Genomic DNA, 17,915 nt, shown 5'->3' on the forward strand with positions numbered 1-17,915 from the left:
CGATGCATCTAGTTGAAGATGCGAAACTGTGGTGGAGATCACGGTTTACAGACATACAGGAAGGAGCTGCACTATTGATACTTGGGATAGATTGAAACAAGAACTTCGTTCGCAGTTCTTCTGAAAACGTCGAAATCTTGGCTCGACGAAAACTCCGAGAGCTAAAGCAAACAGGTAACATCAGGGACTATAAAACAGTTTGCAGGACTCATGTTGGACATACGAAGATATGTCTGAAAAGGACAAGGTCTTTTGCTTTGTGGAAGGGCTGAAACCGTGGCGAAATCAAAACTATACGAACAGAGAGTACAGGATTCCCCTCTGCCTACGCGGCAGCTGAACGACTATACGACCTTAGCACTGACTCACAAGATGTGAGGAAGCAATCAACTTCCTCCAATGGGGGAAACAAAAATAGCGTTCCAGTCCTCCCAGACCTGGGGGAGGAGACAAGAACACAGGGGGGACCGTAAATCGTCCCAATCGAGATCAGGAAACAACTGGCGGGGCCGCCACAACAGCATAACAATTACAATCGCCCCTGTCTTGTTTCATATGTAGAGGGCCACACAGGGCGGGCGAATGTCCAAATCGAACTGCGTTCAATGCTTTTCAAGCCACATTAGCCTCTACCTCCGAAGACCAGGCTGAACTGGAGGAGACGGTAACCGAGCCAGCGGCTGAAATTGAGAATCCCAGGATGGGGGCATTGAAATTCCTATCTGCACTCCAGAAGAATATGGGAAAGGCGACGGAGCCACTAGAGAAAGGTCTCATGTTATGTAGACGCTTGGGTCAACCAAAGATCGGCCAAAACCACTATGGTTGACTCTGGAGCTACCCATAACTTCATGGCTGAAACGGAAGCTCGCCGCCTGAATTGAATTGGGAAAGAGTTGCAGGGAAGATGAAAGCTGTGAATTCCGCAGCCCTACCAATTACGGGGATAGCGAAGAGAACTTCGGTGAAGTTAGGAGACTGGAAGGGCTTCGTTGACTTCGTAATTGTCAAGATGGATGATTTCGACTTGGGTACTGGGGATGGAATTTCTGCTTGAACATAAAGTCATACCAATGCCCTCGCCAAATGCTGTCATTACCGGATCTTCACCAACCGTAGTCCAAGCCAATATCAAGCAGCAAATGGGGTGAGAATGATCTCAGCCCTCCAATTGAAGAGGGGCCTGGCCACGACGAACCCACGTTCATGGCCATCCCGAAGAGTCAGTTGAGTCCACTGAAGAGGAGATCCCCAAGACGTTCTATTTGTCTTGGAAAAGTATCGGGACGTCATGCCGAAAAGCTTGCCCAAGTCCTTACCCCCACGAAGAGGGATTGACCATGAGATTGAGTTGTTGCCAGGGGCAAAGCCGCCTGCCAGGAATGCATATCGGATGGCCCCGCCAGAATTAGCTGAGCTTCGGAAACAGTTAGACGAGTTGTTAGAGCAGGATTTATTAGACCGGCGAAGGCTCCTTATGGAGCCCCAGTACTGTTCCAGAAGAAGAAGGATGGTAGCCTACGGTTGTGCATCGACTATCGGGCCTTGAATAAGCTCACAGTCCGCAACAAATATCCCCTTCCTATCATCACTGACTTATTTGATCAGCTTCACGGTGCTAAGTATTCTCGAAGCTGGACCTACGGTCTGGAATTATCAGGTTCGAATTGCTGAAGGAGACGAACCTAAGAACGGACCTGTGTCACGAGATCCGGAGCCTTCGAATTCCTCGTTGATGCCCTTTGGCCTCACTAATGCTCCAGCAACGTTCTGTACCCTAATGAACAAGTGTTTCACGAATACCTCGACAAATTCGTCGTAGTGTATCTTGATGACATTGTGGTCTATAGTGCCTCGCTGGAGGACCATCGACATCACCTCCAACTAGTCTTTGAAATTTAGGAGAAATCAGTTGTATGTAAAGAGAGAGAAGTGCTCCTTTGCCCAAGAGCGCATAAATTTCTCGGCCACGTGATTGAGTGTGGTCGGATTGGTATGGAAGAGCGCAAGGTGGCTGCAATTAGAGACTGGAGGGTACCATCATCCTGGACCGAATTACGATCCTTCCTCGGACTAGCCAACTACTATAGGGCGGTTCGTAGAAGGATTCTCGAGAAGAACAGGCCATTAATCGATAGTCTTGAAGAAGGATAGCCAATGGAGCTGGACTCCCGAATGTCAGGCCGCCTTTGGAGGCCTAGAAGAAAGTGATGATTGAGGGGCCGGTCCTCGGAATTGCCGACGTGACCAAGCCATTGAAGTAGAGACTGATGCTTCTGACTTCGCGTTGGGCGGTGTTCTCCTCCAAGACGGACACCCATTCGCGTATGAGAGTAGAAATAAATGATGCCGAACGGAGGTATGCCGCCTCCGAAAAAAGAATGTTAGCAGTAGTTCACTGCTTGAGGGCCTGGAGACAGTATCTCTTGGGGGCCAAGTTCGTGGTCAAGACCGACAAACAACTCCATTTGTCACTTCTTCAACCAACCAAAGTTGTCGTCGAAACAGGCACGGTGGCAGGAATGTCTAGCGGAGTTCGACTTCCAGTTCGAACATGATCGGGGAAAGCAACAAGCGGCTGATGCTCTTAGCCGAAAGAGCGAACATGCGGCCCTGTGCATGTTCGCCCGCTACAAGCAAGTACGTTGAGTGCAACAGTACGAGAAACTGTCAAAACTCACTTGACAAATGACACAGCGGCACGGCCATCTTACAGTTGGCCAGAGAAGGGAAGACACGCCAGTTCTGGTGAAGATGATCTACATATACACCAAAGGCAATCGCCTCTACATCCCCAGATCCGGAGAGTTACGAAGGTCGCTGATGAAGGAGTGTCACGACACACCGTGGCAGGACATAATGGTTGGCAGAGGACTTATGCCCTTCTGAAGCAAGGCTACTTTGGCCAAGCCTTCGAGACGATGTCATGCAATTTACCAAGACTTGCTTTGTCTGCCAACAAGATAAGGTTGAAAGGGCGAAATTAGCGGGTCTGCTGGAACCTACCTGTGCCCTCTAGACCGTGGGAGAGTGTGTCTCTCGACTTCATCACCCATTTGCCCAAGGTGGAAGAGTTTGATCGATCCTTGTTATCATCGACCGGTTCTCGAAATATGCCACGTTCGTTCCAACGCCGAAAATGTGCACAGCCGTGATGACTGCTCCAGTCTTTCTTCAAACACATTGTGAAATTATGGGGTGCCCATGAGCATTGTTAGCGACCGGGACGGAAGATTCACTGGGACATTCTGGACAGAATTGTTCAGAATATTGGGATCATCACTGAATATCTCTTCTAGCTATCATCCCCAAACTGACGGTCAGACGGAACGCTTCAACAGTATGCTCGAGGAATATCTGCGTCACTTATCGACGCTAGACAGAAGAACTGGGTCCAGTTGTTAGATGTGGCTCAGTTCAGCTTCAATAGCCAACAGAGTTCTGCGACTGGAAAAACGCCCTTCGAAGTGGTGTGCGGCAGACAGCCACTCATGCCACACTTTGGTGGACCACCCTTATGCAGGCAAAAGTCCTCAGGCACATAACTTCACTAAAGAGTGGAGCAAAACCTCTGAGATTGCTCGCGCCTACCTAGAAAGAGCATCGAAGAGGATGAAGAAGTGGGCTGATAAGAAGCGGAGGGTCCTTGAGTTTCAAGCTGGGGACAAGGTTCTAATCAAGCTACGACCGAACAGTTTCGTTTCCGAGGCCAGAGAGACAACGGCTAGTAAGAAATATGAAGGTCCAGTGGAGGTAATTGAGAAGGTCGGGAGAACCTCATATAGGGTTCAGTTACCCTCATGGATGAAGATTCATCCTGTCATCCATGTGAGTTCCTGAAGCCCTATCATCCCGCATCCGAGGATGAACAGCGAAACATGCTAAGGCACCCCACCGGTCACAATGAAGAGTTCTGCTGAGAAAGAAGTTGCACAAATCCTGGATAAACGTACGCGCCGTATTGGAAGACCCAAACGAGAACTGACAGAGTTCTTAGTGAAATGGAAGGATCTCCCCGACGAAGAGATTAGTTGGGAGCGGGCCGAAGACTTGAAGAGTGCAGCTCCAGCATCGCAGATTTTGAACAAGGTCGGTTGACGGGGACGTCAACCATTAGGGGGGAGAATGTAACGGTCATGCTTGTCCAGGGCCTGTTGCCTATGGCCGCATGCCCAATCCAACCCCCTTCTAGCTTACTTTCATATCCTGTATTGTATTAGTTTAGTTAGCTTGCTTTTCTTACATTTTCATTGTAAGTGACCGCTCGCCCTTTTGCATATGCAAGGGTGCCAGTTGGCTTTTTGTTCAGAATGCACTATATGGGGATAAGACTAACCATCATTTCCCCATACCCGGAGTAGTACTCTATAAAGCCGTTGTGTTGCTTATTGCTTTCTAGTCTACTACAATCTTTCTTTTTTATACACACTCTCAAATTCTTCTTACGAAAACCTTTTCTCTGAAACCCGTTTTCTAAAACCATTTTCCCTAAAACGGGATTGGAGGTTGCAAGAGGCACTCGGTGTGCCATCGGCAGTCCGTATTCGAGTTGGCTGGCTTGTTCGTGAGCGGGAACAAGTGCCGCACAATCGCTAAGAGAAGCTTCCGAAAGAGCGATTGTGACACATAGCACCAACGCATAGTGTAGCACTGCCGCGTCCATCACGACATATCATCGCATAGCACTGCCGCGTCCAACGCTGCTTGCATCCCTTGCCGCATGTCATCCCTCGACGCATGCCTCGCACCGCGTCAATGCATACCCTCGCCTCATCGCATGCCCTTGCACCACATGCCTTCGGCTGCTTACCAACGCATCATAACTTTCACTCATGCGTTCACCCTTGGTACCAACGCATAACTTATCCTTGCCTTCAACACTTAGCCTCTACAAGCCTTGATTGCTACTCACGCAACCTCATGTGTTCACTCTTCTCCATCAACGCATATCTACACTGTGCTTCCATACTTAGCCAAATTTCCACTTGTTATATTATCTAAACTCACACATCTAAGTATTTCTAATACTTAGGATTTTCTTCCTCCATCTTCCTACTTTCTTTATCTTCTTTCTCAATTTTACTTAACACGCTTGTTACTTACTTTTGTAGGAAAATAGAGTACGGGGTTGACAATAGCAGTTCTCATTATGTACGTTGACGATATTGTGCTCTCCGGTGATGATGATGTTGAAATTGTGAAACTCAAGGCAAAGATGGCCAAAGAGTTTGAAATTAAAGACCTTGGGAAGTTAAGATACTTCCTCAAAATGGAAGTAGTCCAGTCTAGGGACGGAATAGTGTCTCAACGGAAATACACGATTGATCTTCTAATGGAAACAGGAATGACTGGGTGTAAACCTGTTGACACCCCAGTTGAATATAATTCAAAGCTCAACAATACTAGTAATCCGGTCAATAAAGAAAGGTATCAGCGGTTAGTTGGGAAATTGATATACTTATCTCATACGAGACCTGATATTTCATATACAGTGACTGTCGTCAGTTAGTTTATGCAGGCTCCTTGTGAAGAACACATGATAGCAGTTGCACGCATCCTTCGATATCTAAAAGGTACACCAGGTAAGGGGTTAATGTTCAAGAAGTCTGATACATGTTGTATTGAAGCCTACCCTGATTCTGATTGGGCAGGGTCTGTTGTTGATAGAAAATCAACATCAAGGTATTGCACATTTGTTTGGGGTAATCTTGTGACCTGGAGGAGCAAGAAATAGGGAGTTGTGGCCAGAAGTAATGAAGAAGCTGAATATCGGGCCATGAGTTTAGGGATATGTGAAGAAATCTAGTTGATGAAAGATTTGTCAGATCTTCATCAAGATAATGAGCTCCCAATGAAACTGTTTTGTGACAATAAGGCAACAATAAGTATTGCAAATAATCCTGTTCAACGTGATAGAACAAAACACGTTGAGATCGATCGACACTTCATCAAGGAAAGACTTGACAACGAAAGTATATGCATTCCTTATGTTCCCTCAAATCAGCAAATTGCATATGTGCTCACAAAAGGATTACTGAGACAAAACTTTGATTACTGTGTCAGCAAGTTGGGTCTTATTGATATTTACGCCCCAACTTGAGGGGGAGTGTCAAAAAAGCAGCTTGTAACCCTAGGGCCATTTTAGTAATTGTGTGTACCCTAGGGCTTCCCACTAGTCTATTTATTTGACCTATTCTCTTGTACTTTGTGTATTAGAATCAATAATAAAAATCAGTGTCTATCGTTGTTTTTCTCCCTGTACTAGGATTTCCACGTAACTGTATTGTTATTCTCTTCCCTACTCTTTTATTTTTAACACTTATCAAATGGAAATCGTTTTTTTTTTTTTTTTTTTTTTTTTTTTTTTTTTTTTTTTTTTTTTGTTTGTGGGAGGGGACACCCTCTTCCCCAGCCCCTAGGCTGTATCTTCTTCTTCTTTTTTTTCCTTTTTTTTCCCATATATATTTCGTTTCTTATCAGGGGAAAAAAGAAAGAGAATTTGAAGGTGCAAGTACATATGCAAACATAAGAGAATTTTCATTTGAACTTGCTTTATGAGAAGTAGGCTGGAAAATGAACTTATAAATGATCATCAGTAGGAAAAAAAAGTATTATCATTGTTCCCTTGGCGATGACGGGTTCAAACGAAATAAAGATATGCGACTTTAGCAACAAAAATGACGGATTACCTCCCAAAACTTAGCAATAGAACTATCCAAAAAATTGCAGTAAGCCACGATTCTTCCTTATAGAACATCCAGATCTGGTTTTGTATGGAAAGACAAATAATGACTAAAGAACTCATGCAAAACAACAACTATCAAGAACAAGAAGCTATGCCAAATTGCCAATATTAAGTAAAGATGTAAATTTCTTCTGAATGTTAGGCTTAATTTCAAAAGTTCCAAAATGAAACATCATTGAGTCTGCGCCTTCTAACAAGAAGATGGTGTTTCAGTTTAACCATAAGCTATCCAAAAGCAACAAATGTAAAATGATAAGGAATTTATGACTTACCGACAAAACTGTGGCATTTATATAGAAATCAATCAGTATTGCCACCATCCAGCTGCAAATGGGTTATAAGCTTGCTAACCTCTAAATGAAAACGAATACAGCATAATATCAGCCAACAAGGATATTCTGTCATCAACAAGAAAAAAAATGTAATAGTTTATTCAAAGCCAAATTAAATTCAGGAGGGATTGTGTACCAAGGAAATATTGTTGTTATTGTATCATGAGTCTAGTTTTTCAATTATAGAAGTGGTATTCATGCTAGATAAACTATTTAACAAGTATGAAAACAACTCCACTGAGCCAATCTCCACTACAGAATAAGACTTGTTCTCAAACGTCTGATTTATTTTGCACCTCTTGCACCTCAGTATCCCAATATATACACGGCATGTACAAAAGAGGGGCACAAAAATTTTTACACCTTTTTACACCTTTTATTTCAAAGTTTCTCATACTCTGAAGATTAACCATACCATCGCATAAAACAAGTCATTGGACAGATACTAAAATCACATTTATCCTTCTACTGAAGCCTCAATAATGTTTTTTTGATCTGGCCAGAGTTAAGCTGTCCATTACTCCCGTAAAGAATTACTATAAGTTATTAAATTGACACTGACTTGGTAGTTTATGTCTCTCTTTCTTGGAAAGGAGAAAAATATTTATTTTTTTTCTTTATCGCAGCACGAGGGATCAAACTACTGAATTTTGGGATGGTAATTGGTGTCTTGCCCAATCTGAGTTAGCAAAATATTTCATTCATACAAAAAAAAAAATGTAATATTTTTTTCTCTAGTAAAAAATAAAAAACTACAACCCAAAGTTCAATATTCATTCCTTTTACTACCTTTTCTCACCCCTCTTTTCAACTTAGGAGAAACAACTCAGAACTTTTTCTACAAGAAGCCTCCAACCTAGGATTTATTACAAACAGAGCATAATACTAGGGTTGGCAACGGGGCCAGGGCGGGTCAGGGAGAGTCTCCCATCCTCGACCTCGTGGGGAAATTCCCCCATCCCTGCCCCTGTCCCTGCCATTTGAAGACGGGGACAGGGGCGGGGATTCCCCGTCGGGGAAACGGGTCCTCGCGGGGCCCTATTCCCCGTTTCTCCGTACGGATTCCCCTACTAATTCCCGCGGGAAATCCCCTATTAGATCCCTACAGGGATTTCCCATTTTTTTCTTTTAATTTTTTAAGTTTGGACTTGACCTTTGGGCTTAAATTTAGAATTTATATATTCAATATTGGGCTTACAACATAAGTCCATGGTATACATTATAAACATACATATAAATAAGTTATTTTATATATTATAAATATATATTTATAAAATATTAAAAATATAACTATATAAAATCGAGGTCGTGGTCGGAGCCGGATACTGTCCCCGCCCCGGCCCCAAACAGGGTCCCGAAAAAATTCCCCAATTTTGCCCCATCCCCGATCGGGCGGGGACCCGACTACACGGAAAATTATGTCAACCTTACGTAATACTAGAATTGCTTAAATAAAGGGCTCCACGCAGAAAAATTAAATTCAGCTAACTCAACAACTTCTCCATCACGTTCCTTGTTGAGATTACATAGCTTTCTTACAAGCCACAGTTCTCATCTCATGACCTTAATTTCACATGTCCATAGAACTTTAGGTTCATATATTTCTAAAGAGAATCCTAAGGCCATTAAAAAAAGATTGTTCGTACATTCTTATTTTATGAATCTTTAGGCTCCGTTTGAGATTATGTTGGCAATCATAAAAAGTGATTGTGGGGAGAATCTAAAGCACCTACTTTTGTTTGGTAAAACCAATTATTTATTAATATGTTAGAATCACTTTTAAATCTTAAGTAACGTGTAAAGCTCATAAATACCAACTTTTAGATTTAACTTTCCTAAAAATTTGTTGTCTTTTGCTGTTTGAATAAATATATTATAATAATATCCTTCTCTATTAAATATATTTTGTCACGTTTACTTTCAAATTATAATTGATTCAATTTTTTTATAACAATTATTTTTCTTGTACCTTTATCAAATAATTTAGATTAAATAAAATTAGTTGAAATTCAAATAATATAAAATTTTAAATAAAAATATTATAATAAATTATAAATTAATTATCAATATGAAAATAATTGAAATAAATACGCTACTTAGGTTCATATAACTAAATTACACCAATTTAGTATTAATTTACCAAAGACCATAACTAATTTTTCTAATCTAAAATTAAAATTTACCAAACACTAATCTAATCTTCATTTGTATTATATAATTAAAATAAGTACTGTCAACCATACATATCTTATATTTTTAATTATATCATAATTCTTATTATTTTTTAGCAATATATTTAAATTTAAATTTAAATGAATATTTATTTTATAAAATATCTTAAATTATGATATATTATTTTGTTGAGAAAAGTAATATATAAAAACAATATAAATTGTATTAATTTTAAAATAAATTCAAATTCATAAAAACAAATATATTATATAAGTTCAAATTATATCAAATTAATTATAAATTAATAAATACTTGTAAGGGCATTCTTGAAACATTATGTAAATTTAAGACATTTCTGAATAGGAATCCTACGAAACAAACAAAGTTATCAAAATATTTCACGTATCTGCAAAAAAAATATTCCTACAAAACAAACATAGAAATATAAAGATGTCGGACATCTATAATTCCTAATATCTATAATTTTAGGCATCTAAAATTTCAGTTATCTACATTCCCAAAAAGCAAACAACATTTAAAACCTACAACAATCTCAAACTAAGCCTTAAACTACTTCGGAAGAGAATCCAAAATTCATTATTCATTTTTTTTTTTATAAGAAACTAACACTTCCCATGATAGGTCGAGACCGTTGAGCATACTCCCATCAGCCAGCGAAAGGGCTACCTTTCTTGGACTGTGAGTGAGGACAACAAAGCTAAGCGAGAGACAAAAAGATTGATTTAAATGCTTACTGATTGCTCGATTAAGAAGTCTGGCCTAAGTCCTAGACATTAAACCAGGGGACTACAAGCCAAATGGAACATAGATGTAAAAAAGAAACCAGGACAGTGTACTATGGGCAAGGCAGAGAGTTATGATAATAACAAGTAGAGCCCCACATAAGCTATAATCAAAAGAGATGCTGAATATATCTATTAATTGAATGAATACAAAATATAATTTTATTTTATTAATTATTTCATTTAATTTCTTAACACCGTGATAAAAGGAAAAAAAATGTACTTTATAACTGTGCAGTAGCATAGCCAGGTCAGGAAGAATAGTTTAAAAGATCCAAATATGATGGAAGCTTAGGCCTCCATTGTGAGTATCTATGTTAGAAGGGGTAGTAAGGGGATTAGCCAATGGACAAGCCACTAGTCGGCCATGGATAGTGTAAAATCCGAACCTAATTACTTCAAACAAAAGTAAGTAATGTGATGTCTTCTAATGAGTTAAATGAAGCCATGTCTGATGTAAGCAAGAAGAAATAGGCTCTTGGGTAACTAAGTGTAAAAGTAGGACAAAACTCAGCTAGGCTAAGGAAGGTCATACTTGATGATGGAATGCATAATAAGCATATGAATGAGACCATGCCATCTAATAAGGTATGGTGCTGAAGTAATATTGTGAGTGAAGCTAGCAAAAGGAAATTTGCTAAATCCTAGCCCTTCATCACCAATAGTGGGCCAGGTGGCATAAGGATGGTTCATACTGGATTTTGGGCGGTAATATAAGCAAGAAGGTTGAGTTCATTGGATCGATTTGGACAAACTACTTAGGCTATTTGTGCAATTCCAGTGGCATTCGAAAGCTCTTTGTGTCTATTTTCTGTGGCTGGCTGGTGGAAGGAAAACTCGTTGGAATAAGGCTGGAGGGGAAAAATAAACTCGAAGGGTTCATTTCTCGGGTGAATCTAGGCCATCAGTGAAGAATTGAAGCTCCAGGACGAATTACGAAGCGTTTTGAGCTAAAAATTTGAGGAAATATTGTTAACTCAGTTATAAATAACCTTATAGAATGAAAATTTTTAAGATAGGGCCTGAAAATCGAGTTATATAATTTTGAAGTTTGAACTGGAAATTGTTGAACAAGTAGGCAACTGCTTAAATTAGGGCCAAGGATGAAGTTTTGAATCTCCAGATTAAACGGCGAAAAATTTTGAGCTGACATTTTAAATTAATGTTGCTAACTCAATTCTAAACATGTTTGTAGAAGGAATTTTCTTCAAAAGAGGGTTGGATTTTGAGTTATGAATTTTTGAAATTATAACAGAGAAGTTGTGCATAAGCAGACAGCTGCTTGGGAAGAACAAGCAATCAACTCATATGGAGAAAGAGGATCTCGCTAATGAAGGAAATCTTGCTAATTTTGTGCTTAGGATCTCGTTAATGAAGGAAATCTGGCTAATTTTGTGATGAGGATCTCGCTCTAGAAGGGAATCTCGCTAGAAATTGGGCTGAATCTCGCTGGTAAGGTTAGTATCGCTAGGATAGCAGTTTACCCGGAAAAGCTTGATCTCGCTCATGAGGATCTCGCTGATCTCGCTCATGAGGAGGATCTCGCTAGTAAAGCTATCTTTGTTGATGAAAGTTCCTTTAGTAAATAAACTATTTGAGGTATTTTGCTAAGAATTCTGAGTAGTTTAACCGGGAATTATGTCCTTTCAGGCCAAGAAGAGCTAGGAGAGGCGTATAACCCGTTAAGAGGCCAACGAACTATGAGTGACTATGTGATGACTTACTGTTTTAATGATTTAGAAACTATGATTTCTTGAAGATATTTCCCATGCTAAGTGTTTAAATGGATTGCCAAGTAACATATTTGTGAAACTGTTTCTCATGTTAAGTGAAGCATGTGTTTCATGGAATTGACATGATTTAGATATGTTATCTTGTTCAAATACTATCAGTATGTTTAACTCACTCCATTTTTATGATGAACCAGTATGCTGGATAAACTAGTATGATGATTTGAGCACTAAGCCTTAGTGTTCAACTAAATGTTTATGACGGATACTGAAGGATAATGAGAAGGTATCCTTTCAACTAAATGTTTATGACGATACTGAAGGACAATGAGAAGGTATCCTTTCAACTAAACGTTTATGACTAGTTATATGACGGATACTGAAGGACAATGAGAAGGTATCCTTTCAACTAAATATTTATGACTAGTTATATGACGGATACTGAAGGACAATGAGAAGGTATCCTAAGGATACTGAAGGACAATGAGAAGGTATCCTAGTCAAGTACCTAAGGTATGACAGTACTCAGTTAACCACGTACACGTAGGTAATACGACGTCGAGAGATTGAGCAAAAGGGTTCTCCCTGACCAAGGTTGACATTGAGGGTTAGATCTAATAGTTCACTCTCAACTAAGGATAGGCCAGTCATATCTTCTCCTAGGCTAGAAGGATAGTTTGGAATTGCTAATGCTTATGAATGTTTATCAACGCATGATGTTACTAATGTATGAATTTTCCAAGTATGTTTTCCATATCTAACGCATTCTAATAGTTTTCACAAGCTAGATCAACATGATTTAAGTCAACTTATTTTACAAAGTATAAAGCATGCGTTAGGGTTAAAGCTAAGGTTGAATGAAGCTTGATGTACCTAAGATTGTCAAAGTACTTGCGTTGGTGTTTCTAAACATAATGAAAAGGGATACTGAAGGTAGGGAAGGTATCCTAAAGAGTTTTCTATGCTATATTCGAGAACTTGATAGCTTAAGTGAGCCGGATACTGAAGGTAAGGAAAGTATTTGAATAAATATACCTAAGGTGTTGACGGTACATAGAAAACTCCATGTGCCGTAGGTAGTTCCGAATGAGAGGCCGAAACATGGGTCTCCTAGGCTATATACCAGCAAAGGGAGGCTGAAATATGGGTCTTTTGGCCGGTAATAGACGTTGGGAGCTAGAGCGATGTATGCTCAATCTCAACTAAGGAATAATGATGTTTAATGGTGGTTTAAAGGTTTTATGTACACGTTTGCTTTGTATACTTTAGTTTCAGTATTATGGTTTCAAGCTTCTGGTTTTGAGCATGAGATTTATATTTTTATTAAGTCACTCACTGGACTTCTAGCTCACGTTTTCAAATGTTTTCTTTCAGGTAGCGGTTAGTTCCCAAAAGACTATTCTGTTGCTGCTCTGCCACTCAAGCAAACAGGTTGAAGGAAGCGTAATTAAAGACCTATGTTAGTTAGTACACATGTGTTTGTCTAGTGACTAGTATACTAGATGGGGCTCATTAAGTTGTAATATTCATGTATGAACAATATTGCGAAACCCTGTAATGTAAATGTGTTAAGTTCCGAGTTAATATGTTGGTATATTGATGATATGTATGTATTCAGGGTTTTAGTAAAGGTTAACAGGATAGTTAGGCGGTAAGTGCCAGCAAAAGGGTTGGTAACTGCTACAATCACCATTCTACCCAGGTTTAGAGGGTAATCTGGGGTGGGATGTGACAGGTAGTTTGTTGTACGTTTTGCTAGTTTGTGCTAGTCCGTTCTCTGAAATGTTTATTTTCATGCATTGTATTTTGAAATAGAACAGTAGTTCTTAGGAGGAGAGGCCCTCAAAATGGCTGGTTGGCTGGTTTGTGTTGTTATCTTTTGAAATCGTTTGGATCGATATTGTCATGATTTAGACAGAGTTCTTACACTTTCTCATGGAACCAACCATCCCCCAAGAATCACAATACAGTGTGTACTAGCTTTACTGCATACATACTTGTTTGGATTCTTGATCAGAACATGTACATGATATCTTCGAAGGATTCCTGAGATGATAATTGCCACAACTGCCAAAGAACGTAGGCGCGTGTAGTAATGCTGTGCAAAATGATAGGGGAAGAAGAGTTAATTAGACCTAACAAGAAAAGTGGTAAAAATCAAAAGATTCAGCCTGTAAGTACTACCAATAAAAAAACAACGTTACTTATTGAAATAAATTAGCCCGTATATCAAAACAAATTCAGTCTTAGAGTTTGGAAATCAAAATTCCCCCAAAAACTTTGAGGATTCATCAAAGTTATTCAAGCATAGAAAACGTGGATCACCAATATATACTTAGTATTATTTTCAAATTTCCACCTTATACAGATTCTCGATTTCTGTATGCATAATAAAATAGATAAATGCATAATGAACATAGAAAGAAATTCTGAATGGCAATTAGTTTCTTGGAATAAAGTTGAAAAGGGTATTGCAAGATATCAGATAAACATGAGGTTGACAAGGATACGAAGTAATTACCTGCCTAAACATACAAGAAAAATGATCCAAATTGTTGAAGCAATCCAGTTTGCTTCCTTATAAGAAATCCATGTCTGATAAATTATGAAAAGAAATAAGCACAGGGGGAAGGAGAGCAGATTTTGGGAATTGTCTGAAGAAGCTTCAGGATAAGGGAGAAAAGACAGCACTCTCGAATCGGATGGTTACTATCTTAGTGATATTTTTCCCTTAGAGTCATTGTCTACATTATGGATAGAACATTTCTTCTAATAGCTAATATTCCTTATCCAATCAAAGAGTGTCCTGTCAATATTCAAATGCAACCTAACAATGTGTGTTGAGAAATTTGCAATAATCCCTAAGCATTTTCATCTCCCTTACGCTCGTTGCATGACGCTCGTTGCATGTTGATAGAGCACTTTATTGTAACACCTAAAATTGTTTATCCAAATGATGCTCTCTCATCGGTAGTCTGTTGTGACTTGTGATTACATAATTATCCTATGAAGAGTGATGCTTTTGATCTTTCAGGAGGAATTAAATCCTCCTTCTAGCTTGTTATTACATGATTTATTGTGGAAAATAAAATTAACCTTCAATATAATTCCTAGGTTAGAAGAAGAAGGATTGCTCGAGACACAAGTTTAGCTTTATACTTTTTGAATATTTCGACTTGGTCCCTTTCTTCACTTCACAAGTGATGAAGGAAAATTTGAACCTCATCTATATATATATATAAACACTTTTATGAAAATGTCATTACCAGTGAACTGGATTATGCTCATATTGCTATGCTCCCTCTAACTTTATATGAAATTGAAAAGACAATGTGAATTCGTTTTTAAACTTATAACCTTTTCAGATATCTTTGCCACAGCTCGTTTCAACGCTTCTCTTTTTTGCTCTCTTACTCAACGTTTTCTGGATACTCTTCACAGGAGATCGGTTTTAATTGGCCAGCCTTCCTCTCCCCTTTTTATTTCAACATTTGTTCTCTTTATAACTATGCATTTTCTGTTGCATCTTTTATGATTATGCTTTGATTATTGAAATTGTATTGCATTTACTTTTCATCGTTTATAGAGTTTTGTATCTATTCAACATTAGTCTCCCTTTTCATTCAATCAAGGAAAAGACTATAGACCAACTTGTTTTTTGAAAAGTAGACTAAGAGACTAAATATAAGATATATTGAAACTACGAGAACTAATTGAACAATTGACCACTAAATTACTTCAACAGAACAACGAAGAAGGATTCAGAATGATAAGAAAAAAAGTGAAAAATGCGTAGTGGAGAAGAGAGAGTACCGTGAGAGATGTTATGTGCGGAAAGGAGAGCCCTGAGTGGCGATTGTGTAAACAAGAGTTGCAACCATTGTTGAGGCCAATAGAAGGAACAGAATCCTCCAACCAATTACAGCTGAGCTCGCCATTGGAAGTGAAGTGATACTGAGAGAGATTGGTGAGAATAGTTAACGGTAGAAGGAGGAAAGAAAGTGACTGGAGCAACCGTAGGGATTGAAGACGATAGTTGGAGAGGACGTGCCCACGTGGTCTTGTTCACGTTTTTTGTATGGATGGTCCTTTTTAGGACCCATATCTTTTTTAAATTGGATGAAAAGTGGTTTTTCAGTACTCTGAATTTATCGAATCGACCTTAAGAACCATCCTTGTACTTATAATTGAGAATAAGTGTTGATTTCTGATGTATAATACTCGATGTTCTATGTTCTACCGTCTATGTTTTATATTTTATGTTCCATGTTCGATGCAAAGAAATGTAGAAAAAAAAATGTCGAAGAATCATTAAAAAAGCGGAAGAAGAAAGCAGGAAAAAATAGAAGGAGAAATACATGAAAAAATGTAGGGAAAAAAAAAAGAGAGAATGAAACCAAAAAAATGCAAAAACAAAGAAAAGAGAAGAATTGTGTATTTAGGTTAAAGTGGTAATTTCACATAGTGATGACAGCCAAAATTTGTTGATCTTAAAAATGGTACTCATTTTTCATTTGGGTAAATGGACCCTTTGTATAATTATTCATTCCTTTTTTTTTTTTTTTTTTTCATTTCTTGTATTATGGAAATGCATCATGCGGAAGAAAAAAATTAATTTGTTTTTATTCTACTTTACTGACATTTATCGATTAACTTTATAGGTTGTATTAAAATTACTCTTAGATTTTTTTAAAACAGTTCAAAAAATATCATTGATGTCAATCCTCTATAGAAACCGTTAGGGATTGTTTATTTCGTATGAATCCAAGTTTTCCATGGAGTGGTATCCGAATTATTGCATTTTTTTTACAGTAATATAAAATGTCTAGACATCTGGAGATTCTCGAATATCCAAAAATGCCTTCATTGAGGGTATCTCGAAAGTTCTAGATGCCCTACTGAAATATGGGTTTCTGGATTCCTGTGTTGAGAGCATCCGATTTTACTTTTTAACTTTTTTTTAATATATATAAACAACACTCTTCTTTAATTTCATTATATAATTAAAATAAATATTGTCAATTATGTATTTCACTCTTCGGTTACATTTACTTGTTTTTCTTCATTTAGAAATATATTCAAATTTAAATTTAAATAAACATTTATTTTATAAAAGATCTTAAATTAATATATGTTATTTTGTTGAGAAAAATAATAAATAAAACAATAAAATTATATTAATTTAAAAATAAATTCAAATTAATAAAAGCAAATATGTTATATAAGTTCATATTATATTAACTATAGATTAATCAATAGTCTTAAGTGCATTATTAGAACATTATGTAAATTTATGACGTTCTCGAGTATAAATCCTACAAAACAAACATGGCTATTCAAGTATTCCTATAACTCTTAAAAAAGTATTCACGTAATTATGACATCTATAATTTCAAACGATTATCTAAGGATGTCAAACATTTGTAATTCTAGATATTTATAATTTCAGGCATCTAAATATTTCGATTATTTACATTTTCAAAAAATAAATGACCCATTAATTTTTTGTTTTAAAAAATACCTTTTAACTTAAAAAAATTTCAAAAATACCGTTACTGTCGGGATATGAACACAAACCGTTAATACTCATTTCAAATATTCTTGAACTTTTGAAAGTTGCATTAATACTTTAGCCTAGGAAGCACAGATACTTCTAATTATGCAGAGAATTGGTATCAGATACGGATACGATACGGATACGTCCAGATACGTAATTTGAAGTATCTGATTTTTTTATTTTTATTTTTAATTTTCAGATACGCATATATGCTTCCAGATGCATGAAGGGGATACTAGGGTCAATTTTTTATTTCAAATTTAAGCCCAACCATTTAAAAACCCAACCTACAACCTATTTTATTTTAGTGCATGTTTTGGATTGATTTTAAAATCATTAAAAATCATTTTTTTTTATTTTTAAAATCACTCGAAAACACAATTTTAAGTACTCAAAATAATTTAGTTTTCAATTTTACACTTTTAAATGCAATTTTCATATCATCAAAATTAGTTTTGAAGAATTAAACATGTTTCACAGTGATTTTGAAAATGACAAAAGTGATTTCAACAATTTTAAATTACTTCCAAACATAAAAGTCCACTTAAATTGAGCAATCCAAAACAAAATAAATTA

At 37.7% G+C, this 17,915-nt stretch overlaps 1 protein-coding gene and 1 long non-coding RNA gene across 3 annotated transcripts; one reads left to right on the forward strand and one right to left on the reverse strand.

The window, feature by feature from the left end:
- Positions 1-3,903: 3,903 nt before the first annotated feature.
- Positions 3,904-5,734, forward strand: LOC120076199 (uncharacterized mitochondrial protein AtMg00810-like). The gene is made up of 3 exons (XM_039029964.1): positions 3,904-4,089; positions 5,120-5,413; positions 5,519-5,734. Exons 1-3 carry the CDS (start codon positions 3,904-3,906, stop codon positions 5,732-5,734), a joined length of 696 nt encoding a protein of 231 aa, XP_038885892.1.
- A 626-nt stretch (positions 5,735-6,360) lies between these two features.
- Positions 6,361-15,757, reverse strand: LOC120075633. Of its 2 annotated transcripts, none has more exons than XR_005481374.1 (4): positions 15,596-15,757; positions 13,780-13,880; positions 7,018-7,098; positions 6,361-6,763 (listed from the first exon to the last, which is right to left on the reverse strand). It is a non-coding gene; the product is annotated as an uncharacterized LOC120075633 (long non-coding RNA). The 2 variants fall into 2 exon arrangements; XR_005481375.1 differs by lacking the exon at positions 15,596-15,757 and adding an exon at positions 14,304-14,378.
- Positions 15,758-17,915: the final 2,158 nt, after the last annotated feature.

This window comes from Benincasa hispida, chromosome 4 (assembly GCF_009727055.1).
Source record: "Benincasa hispida cultivar B227 chromosome 4, ASM972705v1, whole genome shotgun sequence".
NCBI classification, from domain to species: domain Eukaryota; kingdom Viridiplantae; phylum Streptophyta; class Magnoliopsida; order Cucurbitales; family Cucurbitaceae; genus Benincasa; species Benincasa hispida.